This window comes from Rosa rugosa, chromosome 7 (assembly GCF_958449725.1).
Source record: "Rosa rugosa chromosome 7, drRosRugo1.1, whole genome shotgun sequence".
Lineage (NCBI taxonomy): Eukaryota > Viridiplantae > Streptophyta > Magnoliopsida > Rosales > Rosaceae > Rosa > Rosa rugosa.
Window position 1 is genome coordinate 18,402,295 of NC_084826.1, and position 18,081 is coordinate 18,420,375.

An 18,081-nucleotide genomic window follows, 5' to 3' on the forward strand; every position below is an offset into this window, starting at 1 on the left:
GTATTTAGTTCTGAAAATCAAAAACAAGGAGAGTAAAGAGTTAATAACTAAAATAAACAATCAAAGTAAGCTAAAAAGTGAGGGATGTAATTCCATTCACACACCATGCACAGATTTGATTCACTCTCATTGACTATTTAACTTCTTATTTTGATCGACCTCACCTAGCCTCACCTAGTTGTCTATCTTTTCCCTATTTTTTTTAAATTTCTTTCAAATAACTTGAGCAGTGAGAGATTATCTGTTTTTGATATTGGTGGTGAGATTACTAGAACTTAGAACTCCACTGCTCAATCGATGGTCCTAATTAACAAATCACTAAAAAGAACTATTGTAATCACAAATTGCAATCTTCTACATACTCTGGCAGTCTGGCATACAGTTTTAATTAATTAATTAGGTCAGTTATCTATTTCTGTATTTTTATTCATATGATTCATATCGATAGATCGTATTTGCAGACTAAAAGAAGAAGAAGAAAAAAAGCACAAAAAGAGTAACATAATAAATGGATGATTGGATATATATTTCATGTAATAAGTCTTCTTAATTTACTGTACAAAAAGAAACGTAATATCACACTCGGTCGTAATGAAACAAGAATAAATGAAGGAATCAAGACTGTAGGTACTACTCGTATTCTCGTAAAGACGGGTTCCCTATACATCAATGTATCAGGATGAACAAGATCAGAAATATAATAATCAATGTGGCACTTGCTAGTCAGCATGCTACCAAGGGTGATGTCTCTGCTCCGCCATAAACGAGCAAGAATTATCAATTGAAGTAATTAATGGAGCACTTCTCAGTCTGAAAAGTACCAACTGAATTCCCATTCTGGTTCAAAGGAACCTTCAAGTCACACTCAATTCTAGGCTTGAACTTTCCGGTCTTGATTCTACCCAACTTGAACCGAATCCTCAAATAAAGCTTCATCTCAATCTCGTAAACCCCTGCACTCTTCTGTTGATTAAACTCATCAAGCAAGTTGGATCCAACAATCAATTGCTGTCCCTGAAACACCGGGTTCAAAACGTTTGTGGTTTTGTGGCCTTGGTAAAATGGCGTGAGGGTGACCGTACTAAACCTCTGGCCCTCGTAAAGAGCTCTGGCTTCAATGCGATCGTAGTAGACACCGATCTTCTTGTTGGGGTTTCGGATGGTGAGGTTGAGGGCAAGGTTGTAGTGCAGGTTGCTATCTGTGGAGAAGTTGAATTGCGTGAGCGTGGCATCGGTGACGTGAAACTTGACTCTGGTTGGCCTGACTATGAGCCAGAAGACAAGGAAGGCTAATCCCATGAAGACGACTGCGGTGAAGATGAGCTTGAAGACGAGGCCGAAGATGCAGCTGCAGCAGCAGCCAATGGGACCTCCGCCGCGGCCGGGGCGGTGGTAGTCTTTTGTTGGCGGGATTGATGGGCCGTAATAGGCTCCATTCAAGTGGGCTTGTTTCTCTGACATGGAAGCTGGCTAGCTGAGATGAAGCCGAAGTAAATAGAATGTATACTTAAAACTGTTGAAAGAATTGAATTGGGTGAAGAAGATTGGAAAATGAAGAGGGTGAAGCCATGTTTATATAAGGGGGTAGAGAGGGAGTGGGAAATGAAGAATTTGGTGGAATGCGTGTTTTGGTACAATAAGGAAATACTTCGAGGACGCGTGGGGCGGGTTAACGCGTTAGTTTGTGTTTTTAAGAGAAGTGTTCGTTCCTCGCAGTTTCCATGGCGCCATCGAGTCATACTTTTCATGACTAGCTTCTGCAGTTCTGCATGCTTAAATTTAATTTGGCAGGATTAATCACATGGAGTAGGAAGTGTCCGAATTAGGAAGGAATTACACGGTGCTGCACTGCTGCTGATAATTAGCCAAATTGTAGTGCATGCCTGGAACATAAATGAAATTTGCTTGATTGAAGTGGATAATTTATTACAAATTAAGGAGAACACATATATTTAGGGGGTGTATTCAATTCAGATTTTAAAAGACTTGGTTTGAGTTTTTATAATCCATAGATTTACTTAATCCACAGATTGTTTAAATTTTGTATAGACTCTGATTGATTATAATGGATTGATTTACTAGCTAGTATTTGTTTAGATTTTACAAATCCTTATATGTTTTTGGTAGGTTAATTTTTTTTCTTCTTCTTCTTTAATTAAATAATGGATGTATAGAACAACGGAACAATATGAAGAACAACGAAGACTTCATGTTCGGCAAAATCAGCTACTTGCACTCCAAGAAACTTATTGGAGACAGCGTTCAAGGGCATTATGGCTCAAAGATGGTGATCAAAACTCGGCATACTTTCATCGGGTTGCCTCACAGAGAAGAAACAAAAATACAATTAAGGGTCTCCTAACCCCTTTGGGTGTTTGGGAAACTGATCACTTAGCCCTACGTCACTTGATGGCAAATTACTATACTCAAGTATTTCACTCTGAAGCTGTGAATGATGAGGCTATTTCAGAGGTGTTTAGAGCTACTCCTATGAAGGTCACGGCTGCCATGAATAATGATCTTACTATGCCATACTCTGATGAGGAAATTAAAACGGCTCTATTCCAAATGCATCCTTCTAAAAGTCCAGGGCCAGATGGTATGTCTCCATTCTTCTACCAAAAATATTGGCATATTGTTGGGTATGATGTTTGTTTGGCTATCAGGAATTTTTTGGAAAAAGGTGAGGTCTGTAAGGAGTCTAATTTTACTCATATATGCTTAATTCCGAAAATCCAAAACCCCACTGAAGCAGCTCACTTTAGACCTATTGCCCTCTGCAATGTCATATATAGAATTTCCTCCAAAGTCATAGCTAACAGACTCAAAAAATGTTTGCCAGATATTATATCTCCTCTACAGAGTGCTTATGTTCCAGGTAGATTGATCTCAGATAACACACTGGTTGCCACAGAGGTAGCACATTTCATGCATAAACTCAAGTCTCAGGAAGAAGCTTTCTTTTCGCTTAAGCTTGATATTAGTAAGGCGTATGATCGTCTTGAATGGGCATACTTGAAAGCTATTCTTACTAAGCTTGGGTTTGCCACTCAATGGATCAACATGGTGATGACCTGTGTGACCTCTGTTAGTTATGCCATCTTGGTTAATGGAAAGGCTTCTTCTACCATAATCCCAACGAGAGGTATAAGGCAAGGTGATCCGCTCTCGCCGTATTTGTTTATTCTATGTGCAGAAGGTTTATCTGCACTTATCTCTCAGGCAGTTCAATGGGGTAGATTCAGGGGCTTAAAAATGTGCCCGCAGGCACCAGTTCTTCATCATCTCTTTTTTGCAGATGATAGTCTTCTCTTTGGGGCAGCTACTATGGAGGAGTGTATGGTTATTAAGGGAATCCTTAACACCTACGAATGTGCTTCGGGACAGAAGGTGAACTTTACTAAAAGTAGTGTTGTTTTTAGTAACAATATTCAACATCACTTGAAGGCTACTCTGGCCGCTATTTTGGGGGTAAAGTGTGTGGAGGAGCATGACCGATATTTGGGATTGCCGCTGCGAGTTGGAAGGTCCAAAACTAAGAGGTTCCAATACTTGAAAGAAAAAGTTTCCAAAAAGTTGATGAACTGGAGGTCCAAGATTCTTAGTTGTGCCGGTAAAGAAATTCTTATCAAAGCAGTTGCTCAGGTGATGCCTACGTATGCTATGAGTTGCTACCTTCTTCCCAAAGGTTTGTGTGATGACATTCACCAACTTTGTGCCTCGTTCTTTTGGGGTGAAACTGAAGATAAGAAGAAAATCCATTGGAGGAGTTGGGAAAGATTATGCTTAACTAAAACAGAAGGCGGAATGGGATTCAAGAACATTTATGCCTACAATCTTGCTATGCTTGCAAAGCAAGGTTGGAGGCTTCTCACTCAACCTCATTCTTTGGTAGCTCAAGTCTATAAAGCTCGATACTTTCCTAATTGCTCATTTTGGGAAGCAGACTTGGGGGGGGCCCCCTCATATTCTTGGCGAAGCATGCTTGAGAGTCGACCATTATTACAGGCAGGAGCCATTTGGCGAGTTGGTGATGGGAAGCAAATAGATATATGGGAGGATCATTGGATACCTAAGTGCCCCCGTTACTTAATTCAAAAGCCGCATATTGTGGTGCAAGAGAAAGTGGCTGACTTGATTAACACTCACACAAGACGTTGGAATAGTGAAGTGGTTTCTGAGCTGTTTCCTCCTCATATTGCTGAACGCATTTTATGCATACCACTTCGGAGAAGTGCTACTCATGACCAACTTAGTTGGGGTCCTGAAACAAGAGGTCATTTCTCGGTGAAAAGTGCCTATTGGATTGCACGGTAACAAGTGCTAGGGAATGTGCTGACCTCTACCTCACAGGGGGACCCCTATATTGAGCTTTGGAAGCGATTGTGGAAAGCTAAAGTCCCAGGGAAAGTACAAATTTGTGTGTGGAGAGCTTGTAATAACCTCCTACCTACAAGGGAACAATTGCTTCATAAGGGCTACGAGGGTGCAGTAACATGTCTGTTATGCAATCATGGACTTGAGACAAACAACCATATTTTTGGTACGTGCCCTACTGCCTTGAACATTCTTTCTGCTGCTCCTTTCTCTTTGCAACACACTCTTTTACCCAATCCAATCTTCAAAGAATGGATGCTTGAGCAGGCTTTAACCCTTAAAGCTGATATTTTTGAGAAGCTATTAATGATTATCTGGGGTCTGTGGAAGAATCGGAATCTGAAATTTTGGGAAGACAAGGTTCAAACAGCTATGGATATTATGTTGGCGTGCTTTACATGGTTAGCAGACTTCCAAAGAGCTAGGAGTAGCAGTTCAGTTCTGACCCATAAAACTATTCAAAAGTGGCAACCAGCAACAACATCAAAGCTCAATGTTGATGGAGCTTTTAACTGTCAGGCCTCTCATGGTGGTGTTGGAGGAGTCCTGCGAAGCACAACTGGAGAATTTCTTGCTGCATTCAGGCAACCAGTCCCTCAAATTAACTCTGCTTTACATGTAGAATTATCTGCTATCTGGGAAGGGCTTCTGTTCATTGACAATTTGCAAGTGCAGCAAGTTGAAATTGAAACTGATTGTCTTCTGGCAGTCCATCACATAAATAGCGAAGTTGGAGACCTTTCTGAGCTAAGTAGTTTAGTTCTTGACATTCAAGGCAAGCTGCAATCTATGCGGGGTGTCAAAGTTCAGTTTGCCCCTAGATCATGTAATAGTATTGCTCATCGTCTGGCTAGTCATGCCTATGATGCAGTCCACCGTGAATCTTGGCAGGGACAGCCTCCTCCTTGTATTCATGACTTAGTTATCAAAGAGTGTAACCCCATTCCATGATTATAATAAAATCCCAGCTCTTTTTACCTCAAAAAAAAAAAAAAAAAAAATAATGGATGTATAGATCTAACTATAATGCTATATCAATGACAAGAAAGTATGGCAATCTACCATTCTTTATATTGTGTATAATGATATATGAATAATAAGAGAAAATTAACCAGCCAAAATGTTACACAAAAAATAAAGTAGTAAACTAATGACATAATTTATTTAATATCTAATTTACAAAAGAATCATGTGTGTATGTATCATCTTAATAATACCATTGAAAAGTGAGCCTAATTAGCTAGAAGGATTAAGGCTTCTAGAGCTATAGTGATAAAAATAAAATAAAAAATTATTAGATGAGAGCAGAGTGCAGAATTGTTCCAGGCTTCAGTCTGTTCTGGTGCTTCAGATCAAGGTCGGTCTTGAGATTCTAACGGACTGAGGAATTAAAATGTGGCCTCATATATATATATATATATATATATATATATATATATATATATATATATATATATATATATATATATACAGATCCTATCTAGAGCGGAGCTCCGCTTTGAAAATTAACGTGTGAAGTTCGAGTTTTCGGTCACTTTTCAGTCGCATATCCACATCTCGACCGTTCAGTTTTTAGATACTAGTGTATAGATCGTCTCTGCAAATTTTCAGCCAAAATGATGATCATTAAGGCATTGATAAGTGCCTTAAAGCTAGTACGGTTCAGGTTGACAGATTCAGTCCGTCCATTGGTTTAAACGAGTTAGATGCCTTAATGATCATCAATTTGGCTGAAAATTTGCAGAGATGATCTATACAGTAGTACCTAAAAACTGAACGGTCGAGATGTGGATATGCGACCGAAAAGTGACCAAAAACTCGAACTTCACACGTTAATTTCAAAGCGGAGCTCCGCTCTTGATTGTATATATATATATATATATATATATATATATATTGAGTAAGTGTTCCATTTGGAGAAAGAAAGAGAAAAGTTCAAATGGAATAAGGAAAGGAAGAGGTCATATGGAAAAGAAAAAGGAAAAACATAAAAAAGGTGGGCTGGGCCACGTAAAAAAAATATAAAAAAGCAAAAAAATAACCTAAAAGGGTGAACTGGTGAAGCAAGATTCAAAAGGCCCACCTTAATCACTTAACTAATTAAAAAATTGAAATATAGAATTGAAACAGGAAGGTGAACCTTGGTGGGGAGAACATGCACTGACTTCACTACCGCTGGAGCAACTTGCCATTTCTTATTTACATACGCAAACAAGATATATATATATAGACACACACTATCTATAACATATAAACAGAAACTCCGGAGGCCCCCGGGAGCCGGTGGACTGAGGCGGCTGCCTCAGGCGGTAACCCTCAGGGCCGGCCCTGCTTCAGATATGGTAGAGTATCTTGTCTGATGGTCCACTGCATTGCTTGTATGTTTGCTAGGATTGCTGGTATGCTGATATCAATTTTCAATCCCAAATTAGGATTGTGCTTAGTTTCCAATCTCATACACTTAACATCCCCCCGCAAGCCGACACTGGGTACACAAGTGGTCAGCTCAAAACAAAAACTAAGATAAATAGACTGTTGTTAGAAGAGGATGAGACCGGTTCTTGATTGATGCCGGGGGAGGAGATGGTTGCCTGTTCCCGAGAAGAGGAGAAACATTTCTCCCAAGTTGGAAAGAAACTTAATTTATGTACAAAACACGAACTGAAAAAGGGAAGAATAGAGAAAGAGGGAGTTTTGGGTTTGTTTACCAATAAAAGAAAGGAAAAGGCAATAGTCACATACAAAATGAGGAAGAAATAGATATTTAGCAAAGAAAACCATAAGAGACTGACAAAAAGAGATAGAGATTTAAACAAAGATCAAGCAAAAAGCAAAAACAAAGAAGAGAGACTTAAACAAGTAAACACAAGAGAGAACGTGATGCATGGTGCTGTCACGTAAGAAAGAGAGGGTTTGCAACCATATGGAGAGGAAAATGTAAACGAAGGGAAAGAGAGAAAATATTGGGTAGAGTGTTGTTTAGGGATTAATAGAGTTGTGTATCGATCAATCATGAGAGAGATGAAAAATGAAGATTGATGAGAAGAAACGAAAGAATGATTGCTGGGTCAAAACGAAGAAGATTGAAAAGGTGAATAAAAGGTTTGAAACTTTGTGAATTTAAAAGGAGGGTAAAGAGTGAGGAAGAGAAGGTAAGAGGGTGAATGAACTAGCTGTGGATCAGAGCCGATAGGTAAAGGCTCCAAAGGAACATGATTTTCTTTTACAGAGAAATGAAAAAGAGGTAGTGAGAGAGAGAGAGTATGAATAAAGGAGAATGAGAAGAAGATTTTAAAATATAAGAAAATTTACATGAGATTGTTGAACAAGGACTGATAAAGGAAACTCAAAACTAAGTGGAGAGGACGCAGCAACATTAATGCAAAAGAGTTGAGAGGAGAGAGTTTCACAAGGAGAGGGCTCCAAATCGGTGCCATGAAGAGAATCAAACAGCTGTTAAGTAAGAGTTCTAAATGAATATGACCTTCTTCTTCTTTGTAGATAAATGAAAAATTTCTTGTAGGAGCAGAGGGAGTGAGAGAGCAAATGAACAGAGGAATGTGGTTTCCATTCTCCAAACAACAATCTAAGCGTGATGGAAGGAAGCTATGGAGGAAATGAAATATTGAGATTTGAGGGGAATTGAAACATGGTGCTTCTACCATGATAATTGAGAATGAAAAACTAATGTGAAAAAAGGAAAGATTTTAGCTTGAGAACATAACAGAAATTTAAGAAGAAAGTTAACAAAGTAGAAATGAAAATTGAACTAAGAGGAAGGATACATGGATGTTGCAATTTGTTTTAGACCCATACACCTAGGGAGTGGTTTAGAGATCAAAAGATCAAGAGTTGTCAAGCAAATGGCTCTGATACATTGAAGAGAAACGAAATTTGCTTGATTGAACTGGATTATTTATTACAAAGGAGAACACATATATATATTTAAACTACTACTAGCATAGAGATGCCAAACAAGGCGTGGGAGACAAGATTTTTGTCCTGATGTATTTGCTCCAGATTTGTCTTGACTCGTAGCATAAGGATAGACATTGGCATGCTTGTTAGCAGAATGCAGAATTACTTTAGGCTTCAGTTTAGTATGATGCTTCAGATATGGTAGAGTATCTTGTCTGATGGTCCACTACATTGCTTGTATGTTGGCTAGGATTGCTGGTATGCTGATATCAATTTCCAATCCTAAATTAGGATTGTGCTTAGTTTCCAATCCCATACACTTAACACACCTAAGTGGATTGCAAAAAATTAACATCAAGTAATAGCACAAAAACTTGAAGAAGAAAAAAGTCAAAAAGATTGAAATATCACCCTAAAAAAAAGGAGCAGAAAACCTAGATCGCGTTTGGAAGAGTGATGCTCCCCGCACCCTCGCGGCATAGTCGTCAGATGGGCCCGAGGGAACCTTGTGTCTAGTAGAGAGTGACCTAGTCGGAGTGAGGGCTGTGGAGGGATCGCGGTATTGTCACGATCGAGTGGAGGTTCTTATGGGGAAGGATTGCGGCGGTTAGAGGCGGTGTTGCCTTGCCTGAGAGAGGAGTGCAAACGATCCGAGTTGGTGTTGCGAGTTCCGCAGTCACCTGGCGGTGACAACTGGGTGGTGGCAGAGATAGATAGACGATGAGATCGGATCTATTGGATCCGATTTGTTTTGGGCAGTTGGTGATCGATCTTGGATGCAACGATTTTTCTAGCCGGCGTAATGGGGAACATGGACGGAGTGCGATCTCTCGACGACAAGCTGGTTGCAGTGCTGCTATCGAGGTTGGAAGGCAAGGGTGTCGGTGAGATGGTGGCATCGTGCCTCCTGCAAATTTGAGCTTTGGCTTGGGCGCGATGGTGTTTGGGCCTGGGCTTCAGCTCCGGGCCCATATTATTTTTTGTTTTTGCTTTATTGTTTTTTATATTTAGTAGGACGTGGATTTATGCCGACAATAAGTCCCTACCATATTTCGGTAGGGCAACATTGGCTTTGTCTCCGATTGCGCACTCAGTGTGCCTTATCTGACCTTGCAAGGCAGCAAGCTGTTTACATGATTAAATGGACGCAACATTCTAGTGGCAAGATGAAACGAAGTGTTGCCAGATACATTTCTGTGCGGCATTATAGTGGGAAAGTTGTGCTATTTGTAATCAGGGGCGGAGCCACGTTGGGGCACAGTGGGTCCCGTGCCCCAGTGTGATTTGAAATATATACAATCTGGTTGCACATTATAACTGAGGGTTGCTTTGTCTTGGTGGTTGAGGCAGATGCATGTGTTTTGGCTAGTCATTGGTTCAATTGCTGGTAACAGCAATGTGCTTTTTTTTTTTCCTTTTTTTTTTTTTACATTAATACTATAATTTCTTCTTAGTAATGTGCTAATATTTTCTTTTTTATTATTTCTTTCTTTTTTCTAACATTAATACTAGTATTTCTTCTCAGAAAAAAAAAAACATTAATAGTATTATTTCTTTTTTTCTTTTTCTTTTTTTGAAAGAAAGAAATTTATTGAAGAGAGCCTAGCTCAGATGGTTACAGTCATAATGGAGTACATCAGTAATACAAATAGGAGCTTGCTGGAACCAAGACTCATTCTGACTGGATAAATTCATTGTAACTATAGTATTATTTCATATAGTATTATTTCATATGGAACCAAGACTCATTGTAACTATAGTATTATTTCATATAGTATTATTTCATATGGAACCAAGACTCATTGTAACTATAGTATTATTTCATATAGTTACAAAGTTCAAAGATAAATTCTATTTCCATTATGAAAAATTGTCTAAAATCTAAAAATTATAAGTTTTATTAATAAAATATGTACTTTAAAAAATATATTGGCCTTTTTTAGCACAAAAATAGATATTGATCTTTCCCTATTTTTATTACAATTTTGATATATTTTAAGTTTAAATTCATTTGTTTATTTTTTTTTAACTTTCGAGTGCCCCAGTTGAGATTATTTTCTGGCTCCGCCACTGTTTGTAATGATGTTTATTCGTTATAGAGTTATCTTTCCGGTATGTCACCGCTATGTCAAAGTTAATGGAATAGCCTTTCGTGCACTCTTTGCTATTTGTGCTTGTTAGAATACATAGATTTTGTAGATAATTAATCTTGGTATTATTGCAGGATGTTATCTAGTTGCTTATTGTAATTTGGGGTTCAGACTTCACGTCCCCCCTTATATTCTGCAATTTCATTAATTAAGACTTGAGGGTAGCCGCACCAGTCCTCTTTCAAAAAAGTGGATTGCAAAAAAAAAAAAACAGTGGAAAAACAATTTATTCTCAAAATACCAATCACGTGAACGCAGAATTACCAACAATTCTCATTTTTATCTAGAAAAGTTTTTCATTCAAAAAAAAAAATTTGTGAAGTTCAAAAAAGAAAAATAATAATATTAAAAACAATGACTAAATACTGTTTAATCCTTGAACTTTTGCCCTAAAAATACTTCAGTCCATGTCCTTCTAATTTCACACGTTTAGTCCTTGTACTATCATATTTTGGACCGATAGGTCCATTTCGTTAGTCTCCGTCCAAAAACTCAGTTAAGTTGCTGAAGTGGCATTAATTATGCGTCAAAATGTCTATAATACCCTTGCTTCTTTTTTTTAAATAATTTTTTCTTTTTTCTTTTTTAATTTATTATTTCTTTTCTTTTTCTTTTTTTCTGTTCATCTCTTCTCCCCTCCCCATCGCCGCAGCACTTCAACCCCATCCTCGCCACTGCCACCACCATCACTACCAACGTTGCAGGCAAAGGCTGCTGCAACACCCCCTTCACCGCCACTACCACCAACACTTCCTCTCATATGTCCCTTATGAAAGAAGGTACTTTCGTCCAAATTAATGCCACAATTCCTAGCAAATGCCATCTCAACGGCATAGACCAGAAGTCCACCATCACTAATATCATGGCCACCAGAGAGCAGTTCATCATCAAGAAGGCCCTGAACTCCCTCAAACACTCGCTTTAGATACGGAACATCCTCAAGGTCAAGGAAAATTGTTCACAATCAAGAAAGAGCAAAGCCACCTAATCGCTGCTTTCCTGCAACCAAATCAATGTGAAGCAGAACACCATCATCTCCAAGCTTCAAATCTCTAAGCAGAACACCCACCATCTCCAAGTCTGAGCAATTACTCCAACATTAGAAAGAGGAATTTGCAAGGGCCCGACATATCGATATGGGTCTCGATCTGGGATTTTCATCAAGAAGATCGATATGGATCCATCCCTAGCTTGCAGGCACGCTCCTACTGTGCGAATCTGGTGATCCCAAAACATGGCTCATACGCCGTGTTCAAATCAAATTGCCTCAGCACCTCCTCTTGCTCATCATAATCATCTAATCACCAACAATCACATCAGCTAGTCAGTTTGTTATGGTATCAAAGAGTATATTCTTCCCTTACCAAATCAGAAACCAATTGGACCTAAATCCCTAACCCTAACAAATTTTCAGAATCAAAAACTAAACCCCAACATTACTCGAATCCAAAATTCCAAGCGAGACGATATCACAGATGTGTGTATACCTTTGAGATCACGAGATCAGACTTTGGTGCTTTGGGGTTGAGTGGGTTTTGGTAGATCCCGAAATGAGGACTCAGTCGCTGGGGAGATGATAGGAGGAGGCGCGACGATCGAAGAGATCGGTGGCGAAGCAGCTGATGTCACGGTCAGAATCGGAGGCGGCGTCGGAGAAGAAGTCGTCGTCGGAGTTACAGGAATCGATGGGATCGGCGAAGGGGTTGAAGTTGTGATGGGCGTCAAGTGGGAGATCGATGCAGGCGGGGGCGATCTAAGGTAGACTGTGGAGTTCTGATGCTAGCGGCGGTCTATTGCAGGCGGTGGTCTGGCGCTTACGGTTTGTGGCAGACAATGGCCCGATGCAGGTGTAGCCGTGCAGGTGAAGGAGGAGAGAAGAGATAAACAGAAAAAATGAAAAAGAACAAAAAGATTAAAAAAAAAAAAAAAAAAAAAAAAAAAAAAAAAAGTAAAGGTAGAATAGACATTTTAGCGGGAAAGAAATTGCTACGTCAGCTACTTAACAGAGGTTTTGGACAGAGACTAATGGAAAGGACCTATTGGTCCAAAATTTGAGAGTACAAGGACTAAACGTGTGAAATTAGAAGGCCAGGGACTTAAGTGTTTTTTGGTCAAAAGCTCAAGGACTAAACAGTATTTAATCGTAAAAATAATTAACACGTTGTTAATAATATTGCAAATATTCCAAAAATAATATTGCTAATATTTAAATGTTATTACTCCATAGATTATTTTTAATGTTATGGAATCATCTTATAGCTCACTTATATTACTTATTCTTAAGTACTCGATTAATTAAAATGTTTTCGCTCTTGCTCTCTCGCACAAGCCGTTGTTAGGGTTTCCCTGTTTGTGGTCTATTTCACCGACACGTACATTATCTCTCATTCGTCCCTGCAAGGTGCCTCTGGTCGTCCTCTTGCACTTGGTGGTCTTCTGGTTCATTTTTCTCTTGCCTTTAGAGGTGAGGATAATGGTCTAGTTTGCGGCTTCACAGTCGGGACTGCGAGTCTCTAATTGCGATGGAGATGCCTTCTGGTATTGTTGGAGGCTCACTATTCTAGCCTTCCTAGTTTGGTTATGGTGGCGGAGGCCATGGTGTTTCTGCAGCATGACGCTGGCTTGCGTGGCTCTGGACTTCACGTGCGATGGGGCTAGGTGTTGGTGGCAGTGATGCTGGTGATATCACGCTGGGACTGAAGTATGCTCGTGCGGCCGCAATTGCATGGTTCAAGGGTTCTGTTTTTGAGCCAGGTTGGATCAAGGGCTCATCATGTGGAGTAGGGTTGGATCTTAGGGTTTCAGTTGCTCTATTTGGGCCTATGGCTTTTTAACAAGTTTTGGGCCATTCCTATTTTTGTTTTTATTGTACTTTTATTTGAACCTGGGGATATCCCCTCTACGTAGGGTGATCCTGGATTTTTACGAATATGTTAGGGCGAACTTTGATCCATACCCTAACATTGTCTTGGTTACTGGAGTTTCATTGTAGGGTAGCTACATTTAGGTTATTTTAGGGTAGCCTTACATGACTCACTTCTGACATAGCCCGAGAAGGCGGGTCATGTTCATGTTGTTACCTACACTTTCGTTATACTGACAGTCCTTTAAAAAAATGATTAAATTCAGTTTACCTCCCTGAGGTTTAGGGGTAACTTCATGTTAATCCCTATCATCTCAACGTTAACTCGTTAAGTCTGAAGATGGGGCCCACTTTAAAGGCTAAAATGGTCATTTAAAGACCAAAAAAAAAATCCACAACTAGATTGGACTCTCTCCTCCTCCTCCTCCTCCTCCTCCTCATTCTTCTTCTTCTTCTTCTTCTTCTTCTTCTTCTTCTTCTTCTTCTTCTTCTTCAGATAACCCCATTAATCCTAAATCAACACTTAAACACTAAGCCCAGTCTCCAACTTTAGATTTAAAATCAATACCCCTTCAAGCCGAGCAGATCGGCGACGACATTTAAGGACGGGATGATCCCACTGTCAGATTCAGCTTGTGGGTGATGATGCAGAACAGGGACCTCAGCTCGACGCTAACCACTAACCCTCTGACCGTGATCTGCTTCTTCCATTCCGGCACTTGGTCATCCTCAATGGCCTTGATTTTGTTTGAATCGTCCACCAGCACCGACTCAGATATCTCCACGGAGCTTGACTCGTTCCCATTACTTCCACTTTGAGAATCTCAATAGGGATTGGGATTTGGGCATTTCCTACTTCAGATTGAAGCCCCTGAACTCGGTATGTCATCGTTTCACCCTTTTCAAGAGCTTCTAGGAGTGAGTGGGGTGTTACCTAGTAACATCTTCCACATTTTCTGTGAAGGAGATGCCAGATTTGATCTTCATGTTGCAACGAGATCTACCCATTTTTCCATTGTCACAATGAAGATGGTAATTGATATATTTACTAAACCATTGTTTCAATTCTTAGCTTTTTGGTAATTTTTTTTTCTTATCTGGGTTATATTTGATTTCTTTAGAGCATGTTGAGCAACCCCTTTGATCCGCATGAGCTCGTTCGCCACGATGTTAAACAAGTATGTGAACTCATTTCATGACTTGAGCTTTCTGTTTTGTAATTTATGGTTTTATGTTCTCATTGTGGGGATTGTGATGTTGTTTCAGGTTGTTTGTCCAATATGTGACACAGAACAGTTGGTATGTGTGTTTCTTGTGTTGATTTTGATCCATGAAAGAAAAAAGAAAAAGAAAAAACCTTTTGAGTTCTGATTTTGTTCAATGTCTGTGGAAAGGAGAGAAGATGGTGGGCAGGTATGGGTTTGTGGAGGCTAGGAGAAAAGTTTGATTTGAGGGAGGCGGTGATTTTGGTAGCTAGAGATCGAAGAAGAAGAAAAAGAAGATCGGGTTGAAAAAGAAGATGTGGTCAATTTTTGTCGTGGTGTTTTTTTTTTTTCCTTCTTGAAATGACAATTTTAGCCCCTAAAGTGGGCTCATTTGTCAGACTTAACGTCCAAATTGGACGGAGAATGAGACATTGGACACGGTTGAGGAGAATGAGAAGAGCTCGGGGGGTAAACTGATTAAATTGAGAGGACATGGACTAACATGAAGTTACCCCCAAATCTCAGGGGGGTAAACTGAATTTAATCCTAAAAAAAAAGTACTCGATTAATTGTTACAAATCAAAAACTCATAAGAAAAAAAAAAAAATCATGCATCACTTGTTGGTGATGTCGCAAAACCCTTATGCCTATATGTTTATGAACCGCGTAAGGTTTACTTGGATTTTATTTCATCTTTAATTTGCTTTTTGTTTCTGTCGGTATCGGGAGCCTCTACCTAGAGAATCACTGGTGGGAGTGTGTGTCCTCCACACATGCACTATGAAGGTCTTGTAGCCGACCTACAGACTGTTTTGCGCCCATGTCTTGTTGACCACTAGAGGTGGCTCTAGTCGACATGGATGCCGATGATCTGTCACAATCCTTATTGGGAGCTCCGGCGTATCTCCGGAAAACCATGAGGCGGTCTCCGATGGCTATTGAGCTATGTATTTCCGATATTTGCACTCGATACACTTGTGGTATGAACACTTTTAGATTGGCAATTTTTGTCATCTGATCCATAATTTCGATTGGAAATAACCTATAAAGCCTTGTACAATTGTATGTCTGAATTCACAGTAACTACACATTGTTGCACTTCAGGAGTTCAATCCTTTTAATTTTTTTTTTATTATCAAATAAACAACTCATATACAATAACTAGTTTATTGTGAGCCGAACTTACGACCTCCCATTTATAAAGAGGTGTCGTCTTATACCACTAGACCAAAGGTATTGGATCATAATCCTTCCCATTTTGAGCAACATTTTGTTTTTGTCAGTTTCATATTCTCTTACATATAACTGAAAATATCAAATTTATTAATATTCAACTCCAACTTTAAATATCACTAAATGCGATGTTGAGAATTTGGAGTATCTTCTCACATTGGAACTACTGAGACGTTGCAAGAGAAAGAGCCCCTATGTAATTCTTCACCTATTGCAAATTAATTGGGTGTGATGTAAATAAAACGATCATCACTATTCCGACCAAAAGATAATTAAAAGTATGAATATCATGTAATCCGGGTTCTCCTGTGCATAAAAGAAACCGAAGTCGGCCATCTTCCTAGTGAAACAAGAAAAACTGAAACTTGAGAATCAAATACACCATAGAATAAATAAAAGAATCAAGACTACCTATAGGACTCTCCTAAAGACAGATACCCTGGCCTCTCAATGCATCTGAATAAACAAGAAATGAAGTCCCCTGCTCCACCATAGAATCATATATGACCAGAAATTATCAATTGAAGTAATCAATTGAGCATTTCTCAGTCTGAAAAGTACTAACTGAATTTCCATTCTGACTCAAAGGAACCTTGAAGTCACATTCAATTCTAGGCTTGAACTTTCCGGTCTTGATTCTACCCAACTTGAACCGAATCCTCAGATAAAGCTTCATCTCGATCTCGTAAACTCCAGCACTCTTCTGTTGATTAAACTCCTCAAGAAAGTTGGATCCAACAATCAATTGCTGTCCCTGAAACACCGGGTTCAAAACGTTTGTGGTTTGGTGGCCTTGGTAAAATGGGGTCAGAGTGACCGTACTAAACCTCTGGTCCTCGTAAAGAGCTCTGGCTTCTATGCGATCATAGTAAACGCCGATTTTCTTGTTGGGGTTTCGGATGGTGAGGTTGAGAGCGAGATTGTAGTGCAGGTTGCTATCGGTGGAGAAGTTGAATTGTGTGAGAGTGGCATCTGTTACGTGGAACTTGACTCTGGTGGGGCGGACTATGAGCCAGAAGACGAGGAAGGCTAACCCCATGAAGACAACTGCGGAGAAGATGAGCTTGAAGACGAGACCGAAGATGCAGCTACAGCAGCAGCTGAGGGGACCTCCGCCGCGGCCGGGGCGGTGGTAGTTCTCTCTCGGCGGGATTGATGGGCCGTAATAGGCTCCATTCAAGTGGGCTTGTTTCTCTGACATGAAAGCTGAAGTGAAGGAAAGAGAATATAGACTAATACGTACAGCTGAATGAATTGAATCAGGTGAAGAAGAATGAAATTTGAAGGAGATGAAGTGAGGCTTTTATAGAGGGGTAGAGAGGGATCGAGAGAGACAGAGAGTGGGAAATGAGGAATAATTGTGCTGCGAAATACGGTGAGTAACGCAAACTGACGCGTTAGAAATCGAGGCAGCGTGTGGATGTAGGGTTCTTTCTTTCCCCGTAGATTCCCTGTTCCCCCGTCGAGTCATTATTTGCTTCACTTTAATTTCTCATTTCTCTCTGATTTTTTTTTTTCAATTGAATAATTCCTTATTTCTTTTTGGCAATGCTAATTGTGGGAACAAAGATTAATCACACGTTGCCACGTGTACAAGGATATAGAAGTGTGCTAATTAAACTCACAGTTCTAAACGTTCACTACCATTTAGGGCGGTCATTTTTTTGTGATGAACATTGCAGTGATATGGCCTTTTATCATGTACTTACTTCCCACAAATACCAACCATGGTAGGTACAATACCTCAAACTCTCTCTCTCTCTCTCTCTCTCTCTCTCTCTCTCTCTCTCTCTCTCTCTCTCTCTCTCTCTCTCTTCTTTCTCTTCTTTTTCTTACCTTAAAAAGTTTCCATATACACCCTGACATTTTGGCGTTAAATGTCAAAATTTATGACAGCATGAGTGTGACATCCCGAATCTAAATTTACCAATTTACTAGTCTTTTGATCGGTAAACGACATTTATATATACTTCTAACTCCGTTTTGATCTTTTAAGGGCCCTAAAAAGTGACTTTTTGTTCGGATTAGTTTTTGAGAAATCATTCTTCATGAAAGTCATAGAAGACGTTAAACCGAGTTCGTTGATATGTGGCACGTACAAATCAGAGTGGTAACGAACAAGTTATGAGGGTTGAAACACAGTGGCAATTTTGTAAATTTATGAGGTTTTGCGGTATATTGGGGTGTTTCCCAAAGGGGAAGTAGCTATTTTCGAGCTTTCCCTTCTGGGAAGCCGAGGAGAGAGAGAAAGAACCCGAAGAGAGAGAAAGTGAAACGACAGTAAGCTTGCCGGCTTCACCGGCGACGTTTCCGGTCACCCCCGGCCGTGAAACCG

The 18,081-nt window shown here is 39.7% G+C and overlaps 2 protein-coding genes across 2 annotated transcripts; both read right to left on the reverse strand.

Moving 5' to 3' along the window:
* Positions 1-497: 497 nt before the first annotated feature.
* Positions 498-1,552, reverse strand: LOC133720863 (NDR1/HIN1-like protein 10). The gene has a single exon (XM_062147340.1). The coding sequence runs from the start codon at positions 1,459-1,461 to the stop codon at positions 778-780; it is 684 nt and encodes a 227-aa protein (XP_062003324.1). The 5' UTR covers positions 1,462-1,552; the 3' UTR covers positions 498-777.
* A 14,428-nt stretch (positions 1,553-15,980) lies between these two features.
* Positions 15,981-17,071, reverse strand: LOC133721159 (NDR1/HIN1-like protein 10). Its single transcript, XM_062147690.1, has one exon. The coding sequence runs from the start codon at positions 16,945-16,947 to the stop codon at positions 16,264-16,266; it is 684 nt and encodes a 227-aa protein (XP_062003674.1). The 5' UTR covers positions 16,948-17,071; the 3' UTR covers positions 15,981-16,263.
* Positions 17,072-18,081: the final 1,010 nt, after the last annotated feature.

Coding starts and splice junctions, on each gene's coding strand:
- LOC133720863 (XM_062147340.1), bottom strand. CDS start 1,461: ATGTCAGAGAAACAAGCCCACTTGAATGGAGCCTATTACGGCCCATCA.
- LOC133721159 (XM_062147690.1), bottom strand. CDS start 16,947: ATGTCAGAGAAACAAGCCCACTTGAATGGAGCCTATTACGGCCCATCA.